This window comes from Siphateles boraxobius, unplaced genomic scaffold, assembly GCF_051911475.1.
Source record: "Siphateles boraxobius isolate OS27281-9 unplaced genomic scaffold, OSU_SipBor_1 82, whole genome shotgun sequence".
Taxonomy (NCBI): domain Eukaryota; kingdom Metazoa; phylum Chordata; class Actinopteri; order Cypriniformes; family Leuciscidae; genus Siphateles; species Siphateles boraxobius.
In genome coordinates, this window is record NW_027509211.1 from 774,181 (window position 1) to 799,322 (window position 25,142).

General features: G+C 45.0%; 1 protein-coding gene and 1 long non-coding RNA gene across 3 annotated transcripts in view; both read left to right on the top strand.

Annotated features, from left to right (window-relative positions):
- Positions 1-25,142, top strand: part of LOC143730847 (NLR family CARD domain-containing protein 3-like) — a 128,258-nt gene that overhangs the window by 89,630 nt on the left and 13,486 nt on the right. For both annotated transcript variants that reach the window (XM_077221416.1, XM_077221417.1), the window contains exons 8-9: positions 2,977-3,150; positions 17,943-18,113. In XM_077221416.1, the coding sequence (XP_077077531.1) occupies positions 2,977-3,150; positions 17,943-18,113 (345 nt within the window). The remainder of the gene's footprint in view (positions 1-2,976; positions 3,151-17,942; positions 18,114-25,142) is intronic.
- Positions 20,503-20,920, top strand: LOC143730860 (uncharacterized). The gene is made up of 2 exons (XR_013200668.1): positions 20,503-20,749; positions 20,788-20,920. It is a non-coding gene; the product is annotated as an uncharacterized LOC143730860 (long non-coding RNA).

The following is a 25,142-nucleotide window of genomic DNA, read 5'->3' on the forward strand; positions in this document are numbered from 1 at the left end:
TAAATACCTAGGATTATGTTTATTTTCTTCTAATAGGGTTGAAAAATAAGCAGATCTAGCAGCTTTTAAAGCCTCTCTGTAAGCAATCGAGCTCTCCTTCCATGAAATCCGAAATACCTCTAGTTTTGTTTTCTTCCTGTTGCGCTCCATTTTTCTGGCTGCTCTCTTAAGGGCCCGGGTGTGCTCGTTGTACCACAGCGTTGGACTATTTTCTTTAATCTTCTTTAAGCGCAACGGAGCAACTGTGTCTAAAGTGCTGGAAAGGAGAGAGTTAAAAGTTTCTGTTGCAATAGCAAGTTCTTCTAAGCTATCTGGGATGCTGAGATGATGAAACTGATTAGGAAGATTATTGATAAAGCAATCTTTAGTGGCAGAAGTGATAGGTCTAACATACTTGTAACACGGAGTTGGCTTTGCAGCCTTGGCTAAATGTAATTTACATGAGACTAGATAATGATCTGAGATGTCGTCGCTCTGCTGCAGAATTTCAACAGCTTCAACATTGATTCCATGTGATAATATTAGATCTAGAGTATGATTACGACAATGAGTAGGTCCTGACACGTGTTGTCTAACTCCAATAGAGTTAAGAATGTCTTTAACTGCCAATCCCAATGCATCTTTTTCATTATCTACATGTATATTAAAATCACCAACAATTAGGACTTTATCTGCAGTCAATACTAATTCTGATAGAAATTCAGCAAATTCTTTGATAAAATCTTTATGGTGCCCTGGTGGCCTGTATACAGTTGCCAGCAGAATTCTCAAACTTGATTTATCGTTTACATTATATATTTTTACATTAAGCACCAACACTTCAAAAGAAGTATATTTAAAACTAGATTTTTTAGTGGTTTTGAAAATATTACTATAAATTACAGCTACACTTCCCCCTTTCAGGCGAGGTTCATGTTTATAACAGTAATCTTGCGGGGTGGACTCATTTAAAGTAATGTAATCGTCTGGTTTTAGCCAGGTTTCTGTCAAACACAGCACATCTAGGTTATAATCTGAAATCATATCATTAACTATGAGCGCTTTTGAAGTAAGGGATCGGATATTCAGTAACCCAAGCTTTATCGTTTGTTCATCTGTATTATATCTATTTTTTATTTGTTGAATATCAATTACATTTTTAACCTTAGATCGGTTTGGAAGTTTTTTGGATTTCCAAATTCGGGGAACAGACACAGTCTCTATATGATGATATCTAGGTGAAAGAGGCTCTATGTGATGGGATTTATCTGACCTTGGTGACGCGAGGCCGCTAGCAGACGGTCGGTTTAGCCAGTTTGTCTGCTTCCTGACCTGAGCCCCAGATTGTCATGTTTTGTCTCTAAGACTATGAGCCAAATTACTAGAGAGAAGAGCAGCACCATCCCAGGAGGGATGAATACCATTTTTCAACAGGTCAGGTTAGCCCCAAAAACTTTTCCAATTGTCTATGAATTCTATATTATTTTGCGGACACCACTTAGACAGCCAGCCATTGAGTGATGACAATCTGCTAACTATCTCATCACTCCTTCGAACAGGAAGGGGGCCAGAGCAAATTACAGTGCTTGACATCGTACTTGCGAGTTCAAAAACCTCTTTAATATTAATTTTGGTGATCTCCGACTGGCGAAGTCGAACATCATTAGTGCCGACGTGAATAACAATCTTAGAGAATTTACGATTAGCATTATGAAACTGATTAGGAAGATTATTGATAAAGCAATCTTTAGTGGCAGAAGTGATAGGTCTAACATACTTGTAACACGGAGTTGGCTTTGCAGCCTTGGCTAAATGTTTAAATTTGCTTTGATGTCAGGCGCTCTGGCTCCCGGCAAACATGTGACTATGTTGGCTGGTGTCCCTATTTTCACGTTCCGTGTAATAGAATCGCCAATTACCAGGGCACAATCAACAGAATTCTCAGTGGGGGTTTCACTGAGTGGGGCAAATCGATTTGTTGTGGTAATCGGAACGGAAGAGTGGTTTTTTGATCCGCGACTAGAGCGATCCTTGACTGTCACCCATCTGCCTGGCTGCACAGGCAATAATTCAGCCGGAACCGAATCATGTAAAGAGTTCACTATGCTAGGCGCATCCAAAATAGTATCTAAAGCTCTTGCACACTTACTATCCTCAATTAAAGTTTGGATGCGTGTTTCTAATTCTGAAATCTTCTCCGTCAGTCTGACTGTCTCCTTGCCTTTATCACATATAAACCCTATATTGCCGACGGGGAAGGCTATGCTAAACATGTAAAATGAAGGGCAGGTGACAATAACAGGACAAGACATTACTCACCGTATTTGTTGACTGATTCTTACTCACCTGGGCTTTTTATGAACTCAGAGGCGCGGGCGCGCGAGAGAAAAATAAATAAATAAATAACTGAGCGCACGGGTGGCGTGTTAACAGGCTAGCGAGTTACTAGCGTGTTGTGCTAACAATAACGGAAGCTAGCGATGTCAGGTTAATCTGAGATGTTGTCTAAGCTGTATTTATTAGTATAAACAACTAGAAATGGTAGTAAATGATGGTTCAAAACAGAAAGAAATACAAAGCTAATACGAGGCTTAGACGGAGCTTACAGCCTCGAAGCAAACAAAACACAGCAGGCAGCTAGGCAGACAGGAGCAATCGATCAGGATCAGGGATCACACAGGATCTTAGAAAATTATTCCTCTTCTATAGCAATAAATGAATCGAATTTTTCCTTAGGGAGACTACAATGCACTAGTAGACGGTTGCAATGCTATAGTAGACGGTTGCATAGTTATAATTTTCATCCTGATATTATCAATCTTGTAAGTGAAGAAGGTCATTAAGTCATTACTGTTGTGCTGCTTGGAAACTTCTGGGCTTGAAGCTTTATTTTTTGTTAGTTTAACAACTGTTTCAAATAAATACCTAGGGTTTTGTTTATTTTCTTCTAATAGGGTTGAAAAATATAGGCTTAATGTGTGTCATTGTTCTCTACAGGTTGGTTGATTGTGTTGTCACAGATGAAGGTTGTGTTGCTCTGGCTTCAGCTCTGAGATCAAACACCTCACACCTGAGAATACTGAATCTGTCTGGGAATAAACTAGGAGACTCAGGAATCAAGCAGCTTTCTGATCTACTGGCGATTCCTCACTGTAAACTGGAGATACTGGGGTAAGATCATCTCTACCATAAAGACTCGGAGTGAATAAGGATTAATATGTACAGTAGATAGTGCATACAATATATGTCTGGCGTAAGCCCCATCCGGTGGTTCAGCAACAGATTCCAGCTTGAACCGTCAGATCCTGCTGGCGGTAGAAGGCAGCGGTGAAGAGTCTCCCTGAAGAGGAACATTTACTGTACGTACACACCGCCGGCGACTTGAGCTGCAAAGAAGCTCTGATCGCCCTGTCAAGGACTCTTGTCAAAAAGTACGGGGAAGCTTGTTGACGCTTTGGCCCCTCTGACGTAGCAACATTCTATGTTTGAGAGAAGAGAAGTGTCACAACATGAAATGTTAACAGAAAAAACAAGCAATACATTGACACTAGAAACCTTTTACAATGACAGCATTTTTATAACCGTTTTGGTCACATTTGGTCGAAAAAAATTAAAATAATTCGCTATAATAATTATTATTATTATTATTTGCATCTAATGCAATTGGGCAAATCGGTGTTACCGTGAGGAAATTAATTGCATTCCTGCTTAAAACGAGCGTTAGTAAATATTTCCAGTAAAAGTTGAACTCATCCTCAAATGTCTTTCACTGGATCATTATGGATCATCAACGTCATATCATAAATGATAGGAAACCCAGCAACGGTGATGATTAGCTTCTCCTCCATTTTCTCGGATCTAATGTTTTTGTAGGAACGAAAGTTTACATCGTATGTTTCTCCGGAATCAGCCACCGCGAAGGACGTCTTTATTCCAATTGGTTGCTGGCGTTTTGCCGCTGCTTGCCGCTGAATCGCGCCATAGTTCATTACCATAAAGTTGAGCTACTTTCAACTTTCTGATTTACGCTCTGTTCACTCAAAACGCCCAAAACGCGACACCGATGGATTTGACGCTCCTTGTAGCTGAGAGAAGTCAGCTTCCATTGAAAATGAATGACTTCCGGTAACTTTGAAAGCTCAAGTCGGCGGCGGTGTGTACGTACAGTTACATCTTACTATATTATTATCCCACAAAAGAAAGTAAAATAAACTAGACGAACTACAAACAAGGCAACAGATGCAGGTTACAGTGAAGAGGTTTTTTTTTTAAAGTACAAATGTTTGGTGTAAATCAACTTGCCTTGTAATGCTTGTGGAAACAGACCCTTGTAAAAGCGTGAGCATTTCCTCAAAATGTGTATGTGCAGCTGAAAAGAGGGAAGTGTTGTGTGTTTCACCTGAACCAGGACTGTCACCATATCAGATGTATCACTACATGATTATTATTGTGGCAAAAATTCTGTTAAACATGATCACTGCGTAAGAGACACTCAGAGTCAAATTAATAAAAAGAGAAGTATTTATTCTTGCAAGAATAGGCCCAGTCGCCAACACAGCAGTTACCCTGTGGAGTGAGTGAGACCCTGACAGGAAGAGCCGGGCAGCCTTTATACTATTCTCAAGGTCTTTACTCAGCGGGTTTCTTTTCCCCCATGCACGTTCAAGATAAGACATATGCTGTTTAATATCCTTCTATTCATCAATAGTTAACGGTTAAGACCAACAAAGGTAAATACTAGGGTAAATACTAGGGTCAAAGGTCCTTTCTCAACTGTTCCCAAAGTGTCTTACTCCTGCATTTCCATAGGTATACAAACATACATATATTCTGTTCACACACTACTTTGTGATACCTATTAGGGCGATTCCACAGTTTCTGTCCACAAGGGGTGTAATGAACAATATAGATTGAATAATTTTTTTATTTTTAGTTCACTATTTTGTTAAAGATAGATGTAAGAAATAATAAAGTTACTTTTATCTCACTAAGCCTTGGTCCCCAGAAATTGCAGATGTCAGGGTGGGACATTCAGTGCATCTGGATTTTTCCTAAGTCATTTCTTTAATTTGCTTTAATAAAATCCTGAATTTTGGCGCATAACATTTATTTTGGTGTGTCTTCTACAAAATACTAATATTAACACTGAAAGTATAATTCCCTTAATCTACCACGATGCAATGGAAACATTTTCCATGTAATTCTATCAGTAGCAAAATGATAAAAACATCTTGTGTGGGTTAAATTCTCATATGCGTCGTTACATGATAAATTGTTAATAAATCGGGATAAAACAGGGGCCGAGATTTTCTGTCCAAAACTCATAACGCTTGTACATTTTATTCTGACGGTTTCATCTCCTAACGTCTCGACGGTTCTCATGTCAGAAACAAGATTGTCTAGGTCACGGTCGCTCTGCGTGGGAAGAAGAGTTAACAGGATTTCACGGATTTCGACAAATGTGGGTAAGTTTGTGGATTCTGTCCAAAAGTTTACAAACATTAAAATGATACGAACGTGGTAAACTTTGGTTAAGTAAACATTAAATAGGATCATTGTGGTGAGAAAGGATAAAAGAGTGTGCAAGTCGGATGATTGCGAGTGGTTTCGGACCGAAAGCGGCGTCGTGTTCATCGTGAAAGATCATGCATGAATGGTGGTTTTATACATTTTGACAGATTCTGCACATCTTGTTCGTAAATTAGAAGGAAATTTTCAGTCTGTCCAACTTCGAACGTTGTTTTATGCGTATTTTGACTCAATAAGCTGTTCATGAAAGTCAACATCGTCAATTACATTTTTCTGTTTTGTTTTTTTTGATGATTTTTTTTCCTGTCCAATGTTCGTAAGAATATAGCTTAGGCTGTCGAAGTTAACACGTTAATAGTGGGTTAACACAATCTCACTTATGCGATTAGAATAAACTGTCGGCGTCAATCGCATAGGTTGTTAAACAACACTGAACTGGGCATGTTAAGGAACACACGCAGATTTTCCGCACTGACGGCACACAATAAAGCTAGTTTAAACATTAGCTTTGTGGTAAAATTTGTCAATACAATGTCACATAATAATAATTTTACATCCATTTAATTCTGCTACACTCAAAAGTTAAGATTTAAAGGATTGCATCATTACTTGATTTTAACTGGTTTTCAAATATGTTCATTGCGCAAACGAACTAACCTCATTCAAGCACACTTTTAACAAACCTGATTACAATAAATAAAACATAATCTCCTTATTTGTTGGATTATTATTATTATTTCGGTGACTCTGACTACATGTGCTGAAAAAATTAATATTGCCAAAGAAGTAGGGTAACATCAGTGAAAAAAAAATGTAACATGCTGTCTTTAAATAAATACACAAAAAATATAAAAAATCATTAAGCTGTCATTAATGCGTATTCATAAAGTCAAAGGGTAATCTAATAATGTGGTGTAAGTTTAAATGTTAGAAAAATAAATCAATTTTTAGACATCTTGCTGTCAGGAATCAATCAGATTCATTCCCATCCACCACTCAAAGATCACTGCCAATTCACCTTGTCACTTGAATCATTGTAAATAAACTCACGTTTGAATTCACTTACCTCCGCCTCTGTGCCTGTATCCTGACAGAAGGCTTGACCAACAAAAGAAAAGAAACAGCGCGATGGAGTCTACCCGCCATGGTGATAATCCTGTACAACCTACAACCGCTGGTGTGAATTCCAGTCAGCCGACGCTCAGTACTTCCGCAGGCCCCACTTCTTCTATGGTTTGCTTCGCGAACCCAGCATCACGTCCAGCGCCATTCTCCGGTCGGGCGGAGGATTGCAACGGGTTCCTGCTTCAGTGTTTGCTCGCTTTGGAACAGCAGACCCAGTTGTACCCCACAGAAAGATCGAAGATTGCTTTTATAATCCAACAGCTATCCGTGGGCTGCTTTAAGATGGGCTGAAACATTGTGGTTACAGGAATCCACTGTTACCTCGTCGGTACAGGAATTCGTAGACCATTTTAAAGAAGTTTTCGGGCGACCAGTTGATGATTCCTCCACCAGCGACAAACTACTGCAACTGCATCAGGGCAGAAAATCGGTTTCTGAGTATTCATTGGAGTTTCGCACTCTAGCCTCCGCAAGTGGGTGGAACGAGAAGGCGCTCATCTCTGTCTACCGACGTGGTTTGAATCCTGCTCTCCGTCTTCAAATGGCAATATATGATGACAGCCTGGGTGTGGAAAAGTTTATCCAGCAAGCTCTCCGCGTGCACCAACGAGCTCAGGGCTGCTATCTCGAAACTCAATGACCCACTAGTACCTCTCAGTACCCCGCGGAAGGTCCATCCGAAGCAGGTGGAGAAAGGATGCAAGTGGATACTCACAGACTGTCTCCAGCGGAATGTGCCCGACGTCGAGAGCTAAGATTATGTCTGTATTGCGGAATGGGAGGACATTTTCGTCAGTCATGTCCAACTCGACCCCCCAGAATGCTTGTGAGTTCTGTCTTTACGACCGATTTGGTGTCAGCCCCATTAACGATATCAGTGATCCTAAAATCCGCGACTTTCCATGTTTCTGCCACAGCCATTGTGGACTCCGGGTCGGCAGGAAACTTCATTTCCGGACAGCTCTGTCAAAAACTCCAGCTCGAGAAGTCAGCCACCACCAGACCATACTCCATCCATGCAGTGACGGGTGAAACCATAAATCAGGGGTATTCACATCTCAGATCAAACCTGTCATCCTCGGTGTCGAAGACACACACCATGAATTATTTGAACCTTTCATATTAGAGAACAGTCAGACTGATATAATCCTTGGCCGCCCATGGCTTATACGACATCAACCGAATATCAACTGGAAATCTGGTAAAATACTGACTTGGGGTTGTAAATGTGCGTCCAGGACTGCCGAACTCGCGATCACGCCCATCGTTAACATACCCGGCAACATTCCAGTGAACTCAACCTCCGTTGAAAGCCCCACAGAAAGCCTGTCAGTGTCCATCCCTACCTGTTACTCTCTGTTTGCAGATGTGTTCAATCCAGTCGAGGCTGCCAAATTACCACCTCACCGAGCCTGGGATTGTGCCATCGATCTCGTTCCAGGAGAGCCCATCCCTAAGGGACGAATCTACTCCCTGTCTATCCCCGAACAAAGAGCCATGCAACAGTACATTGAAGAAGCCTTGAAACAGGGTTATATCCGCTCCTCCACATCACCTGCTGCTGCCAGTTTTTTCTTTGTCCCTAAGAAGGATGGCGGACTACGTCCGTGTATCGACTATAGAACCCTGAATCGGATAACCGTGAAGTTCAGCTATCCACTCCCGCTGGTTCCTTCCTCTCTGGAACAACTTCGAGAGGCTAAGGTATTCACCAAACTGGATTTGAGAAGTGCATATAATCTCATCCGAATTCGAGAAGGCGACAAATGGAAGACCGCGTTCATCACCCCAGCAGGCCATTACGAATATTTGGTTATGCCATATGGTCTGGTAAACGCTCCTTCCATCTTCCAAAGCTTAACGGATGAAGTCTTCTGAGATTACCTGAATCGGTTCGTAATAATCTACATTGACGACATTCTAATCTATTCCAAGGATCCAGTGGAACATCAACGACATGTCTCCCTAGTACTCCAACGGCTACGTGAATTCTCCCTGTTCCTTAAGGCAGAGAAATGTTCCTTCCACCAAACCTCAGTCGAGTTCCTCGGTTATCAACTCAGTGAAAAAGGAGTAGAGATGAACGATCGCAAGACCAAGGCGATAGCTTCCTGGCCAACCCCACAGACTGTTAAAGAATTGCAAAGGTTCCTTGGATTTGCCAATTTTTACCGGAGGTTCATTCACCAGTACAGCCTGTTAACTGCCCCTCTAACATCTCTCCTCAAAGGAAAGCCCAAGACACTGCTCTGGACCAGTGAGGCCGATCACGCATTCCAGTCTCTAAAGACAGCGTTCACCACAGCTCCTCTACTCCGACATCCTAATCCTGAGGAAATGTTCATTGTTGAAGTTGATGCCTCCACTACTGGGGTAGGAGCTGTGTTATCCCAGTACTCCAACTCGTCCCCCAAACCTATGCGATGTGCGTTCTTCTCTCACAAGTTATCGCCTGCTGAGGTAAACTATGATATCGGCAATCGGGAACTCCTGGCGGTAAAGCTTGCTCTTGAAGAATGGCGACACTGGTTAGAGGGCGCCAAACACCCATTCCTGGCTCTCACTGACCACAAGAATCTCCAGTACTTAAAGGAAGCAAAGCGACTCAATCCACGCCAGGCCAGATGGGCACTCTTCTTTACTCGATTCCATTTCCAGATCTCCTATCGCCCTGGTTCAAAGAACGTCCGAGCGGATGCTCTGTCTCGTCTCCATGCCCCCGAAACTCACCACGAAGAACCCGAGAATATCTTACCAGAAAGGATGTTTGTCAATCCCATTCAGTGGGATTTAAACGAGCAACTGATGGAGTTGTCCCGACACCAGCCCAGTCCTCCAGAGTGCCCAGCCGGAAAGATTTACGTACCCGATGAATTTCGCATGTCACTAATCTCCTCAGCACACTCATCCGTTGGGACGGGTCACCCTGGAATAACCAAGACCTGCTCCACCCTCCAGACCCGCTACTGGTGGCCCAACATGCTCCGCGATGTCAAGACCTTCATCCAAGGATGAATCCTGTGCGCTATGAATAAGAATCCCCGTCACTTACCCGCTGGAAAGCTCATGCCCCTACCTGTTCCACAAAGACCCTGGTCACACATTGGGGTTGATTTTGTGACTGACCTTCCACCCTCAGAGGAAAACACCTGTATCCTGGTGGCCATTGATCGCTTTTCTAAAGCGTGCAAGTTGATTCCCCTGAAGAACTTACCCACAGCATTTGTAACCGCAGAACTGTTAATGGAACATGTCTTCCGGAATTTCGGCCTTCCAGAGGACATTGTGTCAGACAGGGGGCCACAATTCATCTCAAAGGTGTGGCGAGCCTTCTTTGCATTAATGAACGTAACCGTAAGTCTAACTTCAGGGTATCACCCACAGGCGAATGGGCAGGCGGAACGTAAAATCCAGGATGTCAGCCGTTTCCTCCGTACTTTCTGCCATGCCAACCAGCATCTCTGGAGCCGCTATCTCGTATGGGCAGAGTATGCTCAAAACTCCCTTCGACAAACCTCCACCAACTTAACCCCGTTCCAATGCATTCTGGGTTACCAACCCCCACTGTTCCCGTGGTCCAGGGAGTCCTCAGAAGTCCCTGCAGTCAACGCCTGGTTCCGGAACAGTGAGAGGGTATGGAACCAAGCTCACCATCACCTCCAACAAGCCATAAACCGCCACAGTCACTTCGCAGACGCTCATCGTCGCAACGCCCCCGAATACCAACCTGGCCAACTGGTTTGGCTTTCGACCAAGGATATCCGGCTGAGACTACCTTGTCGCAAACTAAGTCCAAGATACATCGGTCCATTTCCCATAACGAGGCAAATTAATCCAGTTACCTTCCAGCTCCGTCTGCCAAACCAGTATCGCATCCACCCCTCATTCCATGTCTCCCTTCTGAAGCCCCATCACTCACCTGTTCCAGTTCCCTCTACTGATGTGGCGCAAGATGAGAATCCTCCGGTACTCCCCATTGAAGCAGAATCCATCTTCGCTGTTAGAAGGATCCTGGACTCCCGACGTTGGGGTGGTCAACTCGAGTACCTGGTTGACTGGGAGAATTATGGACCAGAGGAGAGGTGTTGGGTACCTCGTAAGGACGTCCTCGATCCCATGCTACTCACTGACTTCCATGAACAACATCCTGAAAAACCTGCTCCTCGACCTCGAGGTAGACCCCCGCGACGTCGGGGTGCTGGGTCCGCTGGCGCGGACGCTGGAGGAGGGGGTAGTGTCACTCAAAGATCACTCTCCCCGGAATACTAACCACTCACACCTGTGCACCATCAATTACCTCATCACCCAGCTCTACAAAACACCCATGCACACTTCAGTCTTTGTCAAGCCTCCAACAGGAATAGACCATAACCCTCTGTCTCCTGAAGTCTCCAAGTCAACCTGAAAACCACCATGTAACGTATACTCACCTTTGAAATACTCACCTTTGTATCCTTGTCCCGTTGTTCCCAGAAGTCCTGCCTGGTCCCATGTTCCCCGAGTCCTGGAGATTTCGTCTGAGTGTCCCACGTTCCCGCCGAGATCTCCGTGTCCGCTACTGTATCTGAAATGGAAAAGGAGACGGATCAATGAACAGTGTCTGCTCACGCCAAGCTAACTAAAGGAGGATCTGCTCACCTGGAATCCGCTCTGAACGTAGTGATCGTCACCGCACCTTCACCTGAACCTTGCCAATTCACCTTGTCACTTGAATCATTGTAAATAAACTCACGTTTGAATTCACTTACCTCCGCCTCTGTGCCTGTATCCTGACACTTGCCATACCAAAAGTGGATGTTTCTGTAGAATGAGCCTTTAGTTTTGTGTATTATTTCTCCTAGCACACCATGCCTATAAATGTCTGAAGTAGTATATTCATTGTTTTAAAAGGAACACACCGGCAGGCCTAATATGGAATCAAAAAACTTTTCCAAATACTTTGTAGGCCACCATTCATGCAGCATCATATTCTGTAAATCAGGCTATGTAAATTGCAGCCTATCATAGAGAAGATAATATCCTTATCTTGTAATTGACATGAACATGGAGACTAACAGTCATCATTCATATTTCAGATTCTTAATTTAAGAAGTGTATTCAAGAAATTAAACAGCTATTCTGTAAATTAAGTTTACTGTGGTGTTCAGAGCATATAATTAAACATAATTATAAATTTCAAGTGTTAAAAAATAATTAGTCATAACTCTTATACATATCCTTTGCAAACATACATATATTCTTACATATATATATATGGCCTTTCTTTATTTTATTTACTTTTTTCAGAATTTATGGCAGTTCTCCTCAAGTTGAGGCTTCGCTCCATGGAGCGTCCTGGAGGAGAGAGAAACCTGCCAAGGAATGAGAATGGTCCAGATGTGGTTTCAAGAACAAGTAAATCTGCTGCTGGAATGCGGAGGTACCGGGCTAAGTTAAAGCAGAACCCTGAATTGAATGTATTGCATAGATTGGAAGAGCAACAGAGATTAAAGGAGTACAGGAAGAATCTATCAGATGGAAAGAAGGAAATTCAGAAAGCACAAGTCCGTGAAAGGATGAGAAGGTATAGAGAACGCCAGAAAGAGAATCTTCAAGGGGGTGAGGAAACACAAGGTGTCATGTCAAGAAAGCCTCAAACTAGGAGTGAACTGGAAAAAATAGCCGCAAGAAGGGAATACTTTAAGAGCAATAAGCATGAACAGAGAGCTAGGATGTCTGCACAAAAGAAAAGACGGGAGAGAGAAAAGGATCGCAACAGGAAAAGGGTGTTAGCAGAAGCGAAGAATGACTCAAGCATCAATAACAATCCACCTAATCACACGGGAGCCTGCAACACCTGCTAATCAGGAATCTAATCCGGTTCAAATACAGTGTTAGCTAAATGCAACACCTGTTTTGTCTACCAGTTCTGGGTACAAAACTGATTTTTCTAGAAGGAAGGCAACCTGGAGGATAAAAAGGCTGATGCCAAAAAGTCCACAGAAGTATGGCACAATAGAAGCTGGCTTAGTTGTATCTGCAAGCCTGCGAAAAAAAATTGCTCTCCATGACAGATGTGGATTCTGTTTTAGGATATGTGAAGCAAACTTGCAAACAGATGTCCACAGCCAATAGAAGAATGTTTAATGCCAATCTTGCAGCCATCCTTGGATCTGCCAGTAAGCAAGTCAGGGATGCCTCTAGCAGAAAGTTAGGAATATCAGAGAAGATCATAAGGAAATATGACCATCTGAGAAAAGAAGGGCAAGAACAACGAAAAAAACGTTGTGATGCAGTAAGTGATCCAATTTGGCTTTCTGTGCAAGAATTTTTGAGAAGACCTGATGTATCAACGACACTGCCTCACAAGAAAACAGTCAGCAAACGAACTGGATTACAGAAGCAAATCCTGCAGAAAAGCATGAAATCCACATACTCTGCCTGGCAAAATGAGAATCTCAACATGAAGTTGTGCTTCAGTAAGTTTGGCACACTCCGACCAAGCCACATTTTGCCCTATGTAAAAGCCCATTTGAACCAATGCCTTTGTGAATATTGTTAGAATATTGACTTGAAGTTAAAGGTGATAAACCAGGTTGTCCAAGCAAAAAATCTGGACTGCAAAATCAGAAATCGATACCATTCAAGTGACATCACCGTCTGTCCGCCTTCAGATGATGCCAGAAAGCTTCACAAGTTACCGTGTATTGACCGAAAATGTCAAGAATGCGGTGTTGATGCTGTAGAAGCATATCTGCAACCACTAGATGTAGCAGCAGAAAACAAAGTCTCCTGGCAGGTCTGGGGAAATACTACAGTGCGTGGAAATCTTAGGAAGGCCCTACTACCTAGGTCTGGCCAGCTTAAAGAATTGATCCAGGAGATGAAAAGTGAGCTCAAGATCTTACCCAACCATCTTTTTCAAGCTAGATGGCAGCAGCAGAAGTTCTGGGAAATACCCCCAAAGATTCAGTTGTCTGTATTATTGACTTCGCTGAGAATTATACATGCCTTTTACAGAACGAGGTACAGAGTGCCCACTGGGCTAAAGTCCAGGTTACAATTCACCCAGTAGTGTGTTTATACTCTTGTTCTTGTGGTGATCCAGAGCCAGTACGAGATTCAGTGATAATTGTGTCAAATGATGCCAAGCATGATTCCCATGCTGTCGCAGTATTTGTTAAAACTGTCACTGGTCATCTGAAAGAAGTTCGCCAACTTGCATTGTCCAGGATGATTCAGTTCACAGATGGATGTAGTGGACAATACAAGTCTAAAACTCCTTTTGTTGACATTTCATTCGGTCAGCAGGATCTAGAGTTGGTTGTAGAAAGACACTTTTTTGGGTCTCGTCATGGTAAGTCTCCATGTGATGGGGAAGGGGGCGTGGTGAAATCTGCAGCAGCTCGTACCGTCAAGGCTAGTGATGAAATCATCAACTCTCCAGAATCTTTCTTTAGATTTTGTGAGAAAGAACTGACAAAGCCTGCTCTTCTAGATTCTGGTACATGCAGTCATTCCAGGTGATGTTTCTACTTTGTACCTCTTGAGCAAGTTGTTCGTGAACGTCAAGACTGGGTTGATGTTGTGACTGTTCCAGGGACAAGACACATTCATGTTGTTCGAGGTCGTGAGCCGTACAGTGTCCCGACTCGCAGGTTGTCCTGCCACTGCAAAGCATGTGAAGAGGGCAGAGGAGAGTGTGCTGATAGATCATACACAGGTCCCTGGGTTGATAGGGTAATCGAGCTGAAGAAACAGCCATATGCAGATCCATCCCTGAACATCTCTGGTATATCAGGTGAGGTAAAAGCTCTGTCAGCTTCTCTTCAAAAAGTTTACCACACATCAAAACTAAAAGATAATACTTTTATATGTTTTCAATGTATTTTAAGCTTTGATATAACACTCATTTCTTTCAATTTCAGCATTGTTTCCAAGCCCAGACTCCGATGCAGGTGATCTTGCAGAAATGGGTGATCTAGTGGATGATCTCATAGAAGACTTAGAAAGTGGTCATTTCCAGCTTGAGGTGAGTACAGATACTAATACATTTTTTACATGGTTTTTCAGTTGATAAAAGTGTATTCAATTGTATACAGTATTCAATCACCTTACACATCATTGATATCATACAGATTTTTTAACACAACAAATGTTTCACATCACTTTCAGGACCGAAGTTCTGCAACAAATGTACATGAGACTGACCCTGTTGTTGTAGCTGGCTGCTCCCAAACACAGTTGAACAGTGAGTCTCAGGTAATTGTCCATATTTTAGCGTCATCTGGAATTCCATACAAAGATTAAAAGTTCACATGAAAAATGTGAGCTGAACATTCTCTCTCTTTTTAAGTTTATTTCCTAATATAATTTTGCAGAAGTCCAGTCCTACAGTCATGAGAGTGCAAAACAGGCCCACAAGTGGAGAGAAGACAGAGAGAAACCAGCTAGATACAAAGCAGCTGTACAGATGTAAGCTGTGAAATCACTACCTCTTTTATCATGTTTATGGTTCATAAATAGGTGCTCATATAATTGCAAAAATATTTTTTTTCTGATATTCTGCTTTTTGCCTGCAGGTTCAGACCTCAAGAAGGACGACTATTATGCTGTGTATTATGACCGTGCCTATTACATAGGAAGAGTAACAGATCACTGTCTCTGTGAAGGTGTTGACGTCCCTCATGTGAAGTTCAAGTTTCTACACAAAGACCCGGCATGCAACTCATTCTCGTGGCCAAGGAGAGATGACATTGAGTGTGTTCATCCCATGTGGATCTTTTATGGACCTGTGACCATAACGGGACATAACCCATTCAAAGTTGCTGACTTGTTTGAAGTTGTTTTAGCATTTTAGGACCGCAGGACACGGTCACAGTAGGTTATACCGACTGCCATGATTGTCACCAGGTAGATATCAGGTTCACCCTGACCGCTACTTGACTTTTATTAATCTGCCTCAACTGCCTTCCATTTACTTCTGCAGTAAATGAATTGTCCTTTAGTTAACAAATATTCAGGGTTACTTTGCATAAAGAGTTATTGGTGCTCTATTCAGCAGAATTACTCATTTATCTGTCCACGTTACAAATGTTATTTAATTCACGATGTATGATCTTTAAATTTGATAGTATGATGACAGGTTATTTTAATGTGTTATGAACTCGTTCTATTCTTTGCCAGTTTTCATGAAATGTTATTATTTTGTGTTACAGAGGCAATCTTGCAGGATTGTTTAATTTTTTCCGTCCACATTACACACGTTATAACTTTGCACACTTAGGCCCTGTTTACACGAGAACGATTCCGGGTGAAAACGTAAAAATATTTTGTCGGATGTGCCTTTTGTTTACACGGCGACGCCGTTTTGGGGGCTTAAAAACGCAAAAAAGTGAAACCACCCTCCAGAGTGGAAATCTTAAAAACAATTTCTTCAAAAGCAGATCGTGGAGACATTTTAATCGTCCATGATCAAAAATCGTGATATCGCACACCCCTATATAGTATATAAGCTGTAGTTAATATATTAAGAGACTATATACAAATAATTGGGTGCCGATACGATATGTATTGCAATTTTTAAGAACTGCGACTCTACAATATTGCGATTCGATATTGCAATGTATTGTGATTTGATTTTAACACTAGACTATGGAGAAAAGTTAAATCATACATACATCATTTTTTAGTTTTATTTCAGAAGCATCATACAGTACTACATTCTCTTGAATAAATAATTAAATAAATCAATTTTTTAACAGTCAATTGTCACCACCTAGTGGCGAAACAATGTAATCGATAAATGTGTTATTTTAAGTGCCAAGTTTCTATAAAAAGCTGATTTACTCTATTTTGATCGCTACCGTAGACATCAGTGTTTATATTTGATCTTTAAACTTTTATCCCAGTACTTCTATGACCATTTGAACTATTGTATCACAGAAATATTGATACGATTATGAGGTTTAAAAGACCTTTTGTGAAGCTGTTTCATGACAACTCTCTCTGGGTCAGTGGCAGTGCCAACACAGATTTGAATGTTGCGATATGATTTTGTCAAAGGTTTAATAGACAGAGGAACTGGAAGAAGATCGTGTGTGTGTTTGAATGGAGATCACAGTATTTTAAAGATGAATCGTACAACTCTACTGCTCTATCTCTCTCAGCATATGAGTAGCGCGAGGGCTTTTCAGTGCGTTCACGGTGCGGATCCACTTGTCCGTGCGACACTTTTGTCGCGCTGCACTCCACTTTATTCCTATGGGTGACATCATGCGACTTTAACGCACCCGCAAAGCATACCGGGAAGGCGGCGTTTCATTTGGAAAAATGAATAATCAATAATTATCAATAATCAATAAACTTGAGGAACGTCCATCAACTTACAAATGTGGGAAGGTGTCGCGACAACACGCTTCAGTCGTGCTGCAAAAGTGGATCCATACCGTATTCCTATGGGTGACGTCACGCGACTTTAACGCGCCCGCAAAGCATCCCGTGAAGGCGGCGCTTCATTTGGAAAAATGCTGCACGTCAAAAAGCTGGCCGATGCCCATCTTTATGCAAATGAATCCGTTGAACGCGACGCGTCTATCCAATAGAAGTAGAGCACATGGAGACGGAGGGAAGTCTCTCGAGGGTCCTTTGTTCTAGACTGGCCGCTGGCTCAAAACCAGGCCCATAGTGGTAAACTTGAGGAACGCCCATCAACTTACAAATGTGAGAGGCGTTACGACACCACGCTTCATTCGTGTCGCAAAAGTGGATCCGTACCGTCAGTCTCACGCCGCTTCCACGCGTCCACTTGAAAGGGATATTACGACACTCATAGATAATGACACGTTTCATCCTCTATTGAACAAGAGTGGCTAACTTCTGTCAACCTCGTCTATAAGCAAGGACAAAAATAAAGCAATCTAATTTGAATCAATATCGATTCTGGAATAAAAAAAATCCATTTTAAAATCGTAAACAAAAAAATTGCGATAGTTTGGTGAATCTATTTTTATCTCCCAGCCCTAACACACACATTCCTTAAAATGCTTACAAATACATTAAACATGCTTTTATTTTGTGTCTATTTTCTATGCAGAACTTTATGAATTGCTATAGTGTGATTATTATAATTCCTTTCCAAGTAAAGCTTTTTAATAACTGTTTGAATTTTCCTTGCTTTTATTTTGTGATTATTTCCTCTCTAGCCTATGTAAAGCACTTTGAATTGCCATAGTGTATGGAATATAAATAAACTTGCCCATGTTATTTATTGTTTAAGTGTTATGTTTATCTCTGGATATAGGCTTAATGTGTGCCATTGTTCTCTACAGGTTGAGGGATTGTGGTGTCACAGATGAAGGTTGTGTTGCTCTGGCTTCAGCTCTGAGATCAAACCCCTCACACCTGAGAGAACTGGATCTTTCTGGGAATAAACTAGGAGACTCAGTGAAGCTGCTGAAGGATCTGAAGGATGATCCACATCATAAACTGGAGACAATAATGTAAGAATAGTTTTTAATGATTTTCATCATCATATTTTAATTTAAAGTTCAAATGGCTGATTTACTCACTAGAAATAAAAGTTCAGGTTCAGTAACACCGTGTGTGTGTCACAGGCAGGGGTGCAAGCTGCCTCTCTTGTTTCTATACTGCTCTGAGGAGCAAACCGTATCCCCACAAATAACTAAGGCCTCAATGGATAACTTCAAAACCTTTCTTTTTATTAAATTTAAAAAAAGTCTTAGGGTGAAAATTACTCCCAGGAGGACTAGGCCATGACAGGCTAGTCAATGTCAGCCCTGCAGTTTCTCATTTGATTCAGCAGGAGGCTGGGGCAAGAGGCTAGTCGATAGCAGGGCAGCAGCTACGGGTTTCCTCCAGCAGGGGGATTGGATAGTGGAAAGCTAGTTAGCGTTGGCAAAGAAGTTTCTCGTTCTCTCCAGCAGGGGGCTCTGACAATGGAAAGCTAGTTAGCACCAATACAGCAAGTTCTCGTTCTCTTCAGCAGGGGGCTTGGACAGTGGAAGGCTAGTTAGCATTCGCGCAGCAAGTTCTTGTTCTCTCCAGCAGGGGGCATGGACAGTGGAAGGCTCGTTAGCATCAGCACAGTAAGTTCTTGTTCTCTCCAGCAGGGGGGCTCTGGAAATGGAAAGCTAGTTAGCATCAACACAGCAATTTCTCGTTCTCTCCAGCAGGGGGCTCTGACAATGGAAAGCTAGTTAGCATCAGCGCAGCAAGTTCTTGTTTTCTCCAGCAGGGGCTTGGACAGTGGAAGGCTAGTTAGCATCAGCGCAGTAAGTTCTTGTTCTCTCCAGCAGGGGGGCTCTGGCAATGAAAAAGCTAGTTAGCATCAACACAGCAATTTCTCGTTCTTTCCAGCAGGGGGCTCTGACAATGGAAAGCTAGTTAGCATCAGCACAGCAAGTTCTCGTTTTCTCCAGCAGGGGCTTGGACAGTGGAAGGCTAGTTAGCATCAGCGCAGTAAGTTCTCGTTCTCTCCAGCAGGGGGCTCTGGCAATGGAAAGCTAGTTAGCATCAACACAGCAGTTTCTCGTTCTCTCCAACAGAGGGCTCTGGCAATGGAAAGCTAGTTAGCATCAACACAGCAAGTTCTCATTCTCTCCAGCAGGGGGCTTGGACAGTGGAAGGCTAGTTAGCATCAGCGCAGTAAGTTCTCGTTCTCTCCAGGGGGCTCTGGCAATGGAATGCTAGTTAGCATCAACACAGCAATTTCTCATTCTCTCCAGCAGGGGGCTCTGACAATGGAAAGCTAGTTAGCATCAACACAGCAATTTCTCGTTCTCTCCAGCAGGGAGCTCTGACAATGGAAAGCTAGTTAGCATCAACACAGCAAGTTCTTGTTCTCTCCAGCAGGGGGCTCTGACAATGGAAAGCTAGTTAGCATCAACACAGCAAGTTATTGTTCTCTCCAGCAGGGGGCTCTGACAGTGGAAGGCTAGTTAGCATCAGCACAGCAAGTTCTTGTTCTCTCCAGCAGGGGCTTGGACAGTGGAAGGCTAGTTAGCATCAGCGCAGTAAGTTATCGTTCTCTTAAGCAGGGGGGCTCTGGCAATGGAAAGCTAGTTAGCATCAACACAGCAAGTTCTCGTTCTCTCCAGCAGGGGGCACTGACAATGGAAAGCTAGTTAGCATCAACACAGCAAGTTCTCGTTCTCTCCAGCAGGGGGCTCTGACAATGGAAAGCTAGTTAACATCAGCGCAGCAAGTTCTCAATCTCTCCAGCAGGGACTTGGACAGTGGAAGGCTGGTTAGTATCAGCGCAGTAAGTTCTCGTTCTCTCCAGCAGGGGCTTGGACAGTGGAAGGCTGGTTAGCATCAGCGCAGTAAGTTCTCGTTCTCTCCAGCAGGGGGGCTCTGGCAATGGAAAGCTAGTTAGCATCAACACAGCAGTTTCTCGTTCTCTCCAACAGAAGGCTCTGGCAATGGAAAGCTAGTTAGCATCAACACAGCAAGTTCTCATTCCCTCCAGCAGGGGTCTTGGACAGTGGAAGGCTAGTTAGCATCAGCACAGCAAGTTCTCGTTCTCTCCAGTAGGGGCTTGGACAGTGGAAGGCTAGTTAGCAACGGCGCAATAAGTTCCCTTTCGAAGGGAACTCAACAATACGTCAACGACGCTATGGGGGGAACGCCTCAGGCGTGACAGGTGTCTGAAATCACTATCAAATCACGTCAATCATATTGACCGGCGACAGCCCGTGAATCATTAGCGTGAATGATTAACGTGCGACCTGGAAGTATAAAAGGGCGCCTTGCAAACATGACAAATCATCTCATCGTCTTCAGGGACTGTCTGTTTGAAAACGCTATTCAATGAAACGGTAAGAAAATTAAATGTACAGCACACGAGTGTGCTTTTCTTGCCTGGGAGAAGAGCGCGCACGGGAGATTCTCGAGGGAATCCTCTGTGTGAACTGTGAGCGTTTTTCTCTTAAAACGCTCGCTCTCGTCTGGCCCTCTTCTCGAGTGAAGGGGGTTCAACGTCTGGTTCTCATGGTCCCGCTCGTGCCGAGGCAGAGCGGCGACTTGCATCATGGGCTTCCAGATAGAGCTCGTCGATCATCTTGAGAGTGCTGTAAACCTCTCAGATGATTCGACGGCTGACGAGGGCGAACTGCAGGTCGATGACGAGGATTTTTCACCGACGGTTTCCTGCAGTTGCTGCTCTTCAGGACGAGCAGGAGATGGCTGAGGAGGTTTATAATCAGGTAGATCCTGAACCCTCTCAGCCACCCTGCCCCGTGTATGCAGGTCTGGTGGATGTTGTGGAGCGCGCCGCCAACAGGCTGTAGTTGCCATGGCGACGCGCTAGAGGAGAGACCGCTCGCGGTAGGCTCGGCGATCGGTTTCTCCCCGGCCATACACCACCAGCTCAGGTGAGCCTTCCATTCCTTCCTGATCGTCACACGGAGATCGAGAGGGCATGGAAGAGCCCATGCTCTGCCCGTATTCACTGACATCAGCGGGTTAATTTCGCTGATGTTGATGGGATCGCAGAGCATGGGTATGTGTCGATGCCGCCCATTTGACGAGTCGTTTGCAAACTATCTCGTGTCTGGGCAGGCGTCGACACTGAGAGCTCCAACTCTGCCATCCAAACCGCTAAAGACAACAGCGCGTTTGAATGGCAGAGCATACACGGCAGCAGTTCAGGCTGGTGCTTCCCTGCACACCATGGCGGTGCTGCAGGCATACCGGGCTGACCTGCTGCAGGATCTCGACCAGGGGGCAGGGTTGTCCCCTAAGGCAGTTACTGAGCCGCGCCGAACCACGGCTCTTGCGCTCCGGGCCACCAAACAAACTGCTGCCACGATCAGTCGGTCGATGGCGGCGATGGTGGCCACGGAGAGACAGCTTTGGTTAAACCTGGCCGACGTTGAGGAGAAAGAGAAGGCCTTTCTCCTCGATTCGTCGGTTTCGCCCTCTGAACTCTTTGGCCCCGCCGTGGAGGCGGGGCTTGGGAAGTTCAGGGAGGCGAAGGCACGCTCAGCTGCTTTTAGGAAAAAACCTACATACCGCTGAGATCCGGTTCCACGCCCAGGCAGGCGGGAGGGCCTGGCCCTTCACGATCTGAGGACCGTAGACAGGGCCAGAGAGCCAGTGTCGCCTCTCGTGCGCCCCCTCTGTGGAGGAACAGGGCGCAGGAAAGGCGTGACTCCCGCTAGAAGAGGGATCTGAGGGAGGTTATCCAGCACAAGCGCATACAGCGTCGCTGATGGATAATCTCCCCGGAGGGCTTCATTAAAAAGAGAATCCAGCCCTCTCCTCTCTTCTGACTCCCCAGACGTTCATTACATCAGGCCTGGCGCTGGGCCTATGATAAGAACGATGTTCCAATGGCCCGCCTAGGCTTGGTTAGTAGAAACGCCTCTTTCAGGCATGTAAAGTGGGGGACCCCAGGTTCATAAAGAACTATCTGGCGAGTCTTCACTCCGCACGCCGCAGGTGAGCTGTCTGGTCTTTTCAAGAGTAAATTTTTGTGAATAAAAATTCCGAAATGTATCTCTCTACAGACCTCGTTCCCTGTAGAGTCATGGGGTCATGTCAAGGTAATAAGGTAAGAGAACTTTATTGGATTATCAGGGCCCTGAAGTTCCCCGTTAGGTGGCCAGAACGGTAACTGTGTTAGCCTTCGGGCTGCTAGCCACCTCAGGGTAGAGTGGTTGGTCTCTCTCTTTAAATTGTTTTACTTAGAGTGTTGACTGACGCTAGAGCTTCAGATAGATCTTATGTCCGGCCCACAGGTCCGTTTGACTTCTTCCTGAGTATGTCGCCCCTTGAGCTCTGTTTGGGTTTTCATTAGGCTGAGCGATTCTGCAGCCCTTTGTATGGAATAATACAGACTATATTCTTTAGTAAGGCTGTGGCTCCTCCGAGCCCTCAGATAGATCTATGCTTGCAGGCTGGCCCTTACCAGGGCCGCCTCTGTAGCTGGCCTAGGCTGTGCCAGGGATAATAGAGGCGCTCTCCTAAAAATTTTAGCATTTCTTCCTCTGACCCTTCACTGTGTGAATGTTGGTTTCTAGCATCCCTGTATAAACAGCCTCCTCCCGTGGGAGTCGTTAGGCCAAGGCCCGCCCCCTTCTCTGCATTCTGGGGTGACTAGAGTAATGCAGCGTGGTGCTGAGGATGGTTTGTAAGGACATGGTAGGCCTCAAACAGGCCTCCGTGGTATATATGTCTTTATTGAGCAGGGTTAGGCCGTCTTTCGCTTCACGAAGAAGACTGGGTTTCCTGCCCGACCCTGCCATGCAGAACTGGCCTACGGATTTAGGCCGCCAGTTTAGGCTTCACTCACCTCGCTGAGCTACTGCTCGAGCGCTAGGTTGTAGGTGGTTGGCTTTCATTCAAGCCCCACTCCCCTAGGTTGGGCACAGATACATTTCTGTCACCCCTAGAGCCGCTGGCAGGCCCGCACCCTGGTAACCTCAGGGTGAGGTGTGAGTATTCCCCTGTGATACAGGGTAGGTCTGAGCACTTCACTCCCAGTTCTGTTTTATCCCACCTCGCACCACTATGGCTCGGGTCGAGTATGAAGTAAGCTTCACTTCTTCTTTGGTCGAAGTACGCTCCCCTGAAGCCAGAGCATTGCCCTGAGCTGACGCCCATGCATAGATGGTAGGCCCCTGGCTAACTGGGGCCTCCGTTGAGGCAGAGTGGCGTATGTTGTACTCCCCTTGTTTTAAGGGTGCTAGCTTTCTTGCGGAGTACACTGCCATGGGCAATGTGATTAGGCACCAGGATGCTGTAGGCGCTGTGTAAACAGTTTTTCTGCCAACGAAGGCTGCGCCATTAGGTAGTAGGCCTCAGCAGGCCTCCTTGATTGGACAGCCCCCCAGAGGGCACTGTAGGCCAGCTCACTTTACGTGGTTGGCCTTGGTGGTTCGGGCAGTTGACTCACTGATGGGTAGTAGGCCTTAAACAGGCCTCCTCGGAGGTGAGTCCCAACATTGTGGGACATACCTTATAGCGCTACTGGAAGCCCATTAGTGAATTATGCTGTGTAGTATGGTTTCCAACAGTGTACTTTATGGCAGAATATGACTTGCTATTAGCTAGTAGGCCCGACCAGGCCTCCCTGATAGGCGAGTCCCCAGCTGGCTGGCCTTAGCAGGCCACCTTATACTTTCACCCGGACTCAGGGCTCAAAGCTACCAGTGGTTATCAGGTAGTAGGCCACTCAGGCCTCCCTGAAGGTGAATTCCCACTTAAGATGGTTATCGGGTAGTAGGCCTCACCCGGCCGCCCTGAAGGCGAATTCCCACTTACGTTGGCTATCAGGTAGTAGGCCTCTCTGGGCCTCCCTGAATGTGAGCTCCCAAATATTGTGGCTGTCAGGTAGCAGGCCGCTCTGGGCCTCCCTGGATGTGGGCTCCCAAATATTTTGGCTGTCAGGTAGTAGGCCTCACCAGGCCTCCCTGAAGGTGAGTTCCCCACATGCTGTGATTATCAGGTAGTAGGCTCCTCCAGGCCTCCTTGAATGAGAACGGTCAGGTAGTAGGCCTCACCAGGCCTCCCTGAAGGTGAGTTCCCACAGATAGTGGTGACCAGGTAGTAGGCCTCACCAGGCCTCCCTGAAGGTGAGCTCCCCACATACTGTGGTTGTAAGGTAGCAGGCCTCACCGGGCCTCCCTGAAGGAGGAGTTCCCACGTACTGTGGTTATCAGGTAGTAGGCCTCTCTTGGCCTCTCTGAAGGTGAGCATCTCACATACTGGGGTTATCAGGTAGTAAGCTCCTCCAGGCCTCCTTGATTGAGAACAGTCAGGTAGTAGGCCTCACCAGGCCTCCCTGAAGGTGAGTTCCCACAGTTTGTGGTTACCAGGTAGTAGGCCTCTCCAGGCCTCCCTGAAGGTGAGCTCCCCACATACTGTGGTCGTAGGGTAGCAGGCCTCACCGGGCCTCCCTGAAGGTGAGTTCCCACGTACTGTGGTTATCAGGTAGTAGGCCTCACGTGCCTCCCTAAAGGATCAGGTAGTAGGCCTCTCCGGGCCTCCCTGTAACGCTCCCTAGTGGTGCTGGGTTTATGAAGCTAGTGGTCTCTTGCTATCAGTTTCAGCTAGCCTTAATAGGCAGCTGCTGAAGGCGAGCTTGCGCCCTGGCTCGCTAAAGTGTTCATTCTCTGCTAAAGGTTCCCTCCCGGAACCTTTTCTGCCTACAGCCTGGTTTGCCTACCAGGCAGACCTTGTGCTCCCCTCACGAGGGTCTCTATGAGCATGCGGCTTCCTGAGTCTGGTCAGACGGTCGTAGGCCTCTCGTGAGGCCTCCCAGTTAGATCAGCCCTTAGGCCTTCACAGGCCTCCTCAGTGTTTTGAAACACAGACACTGGGTTGATCCGTGGATCGAGTAGAGAAACTCCCCTCGCTAGCAAGGGTCGGAAAGCACTATGCTGAGTCATACTCTCCGGGATATCCCGTCTCTGAGATCCGGGCCGAGTGGTTCACTGCCAGCTTCGCAGTCCCTCGGGTTGGATGCCTTACTTAAGGCATTTGTCCAGAGGCTCTGTCTTCAGACA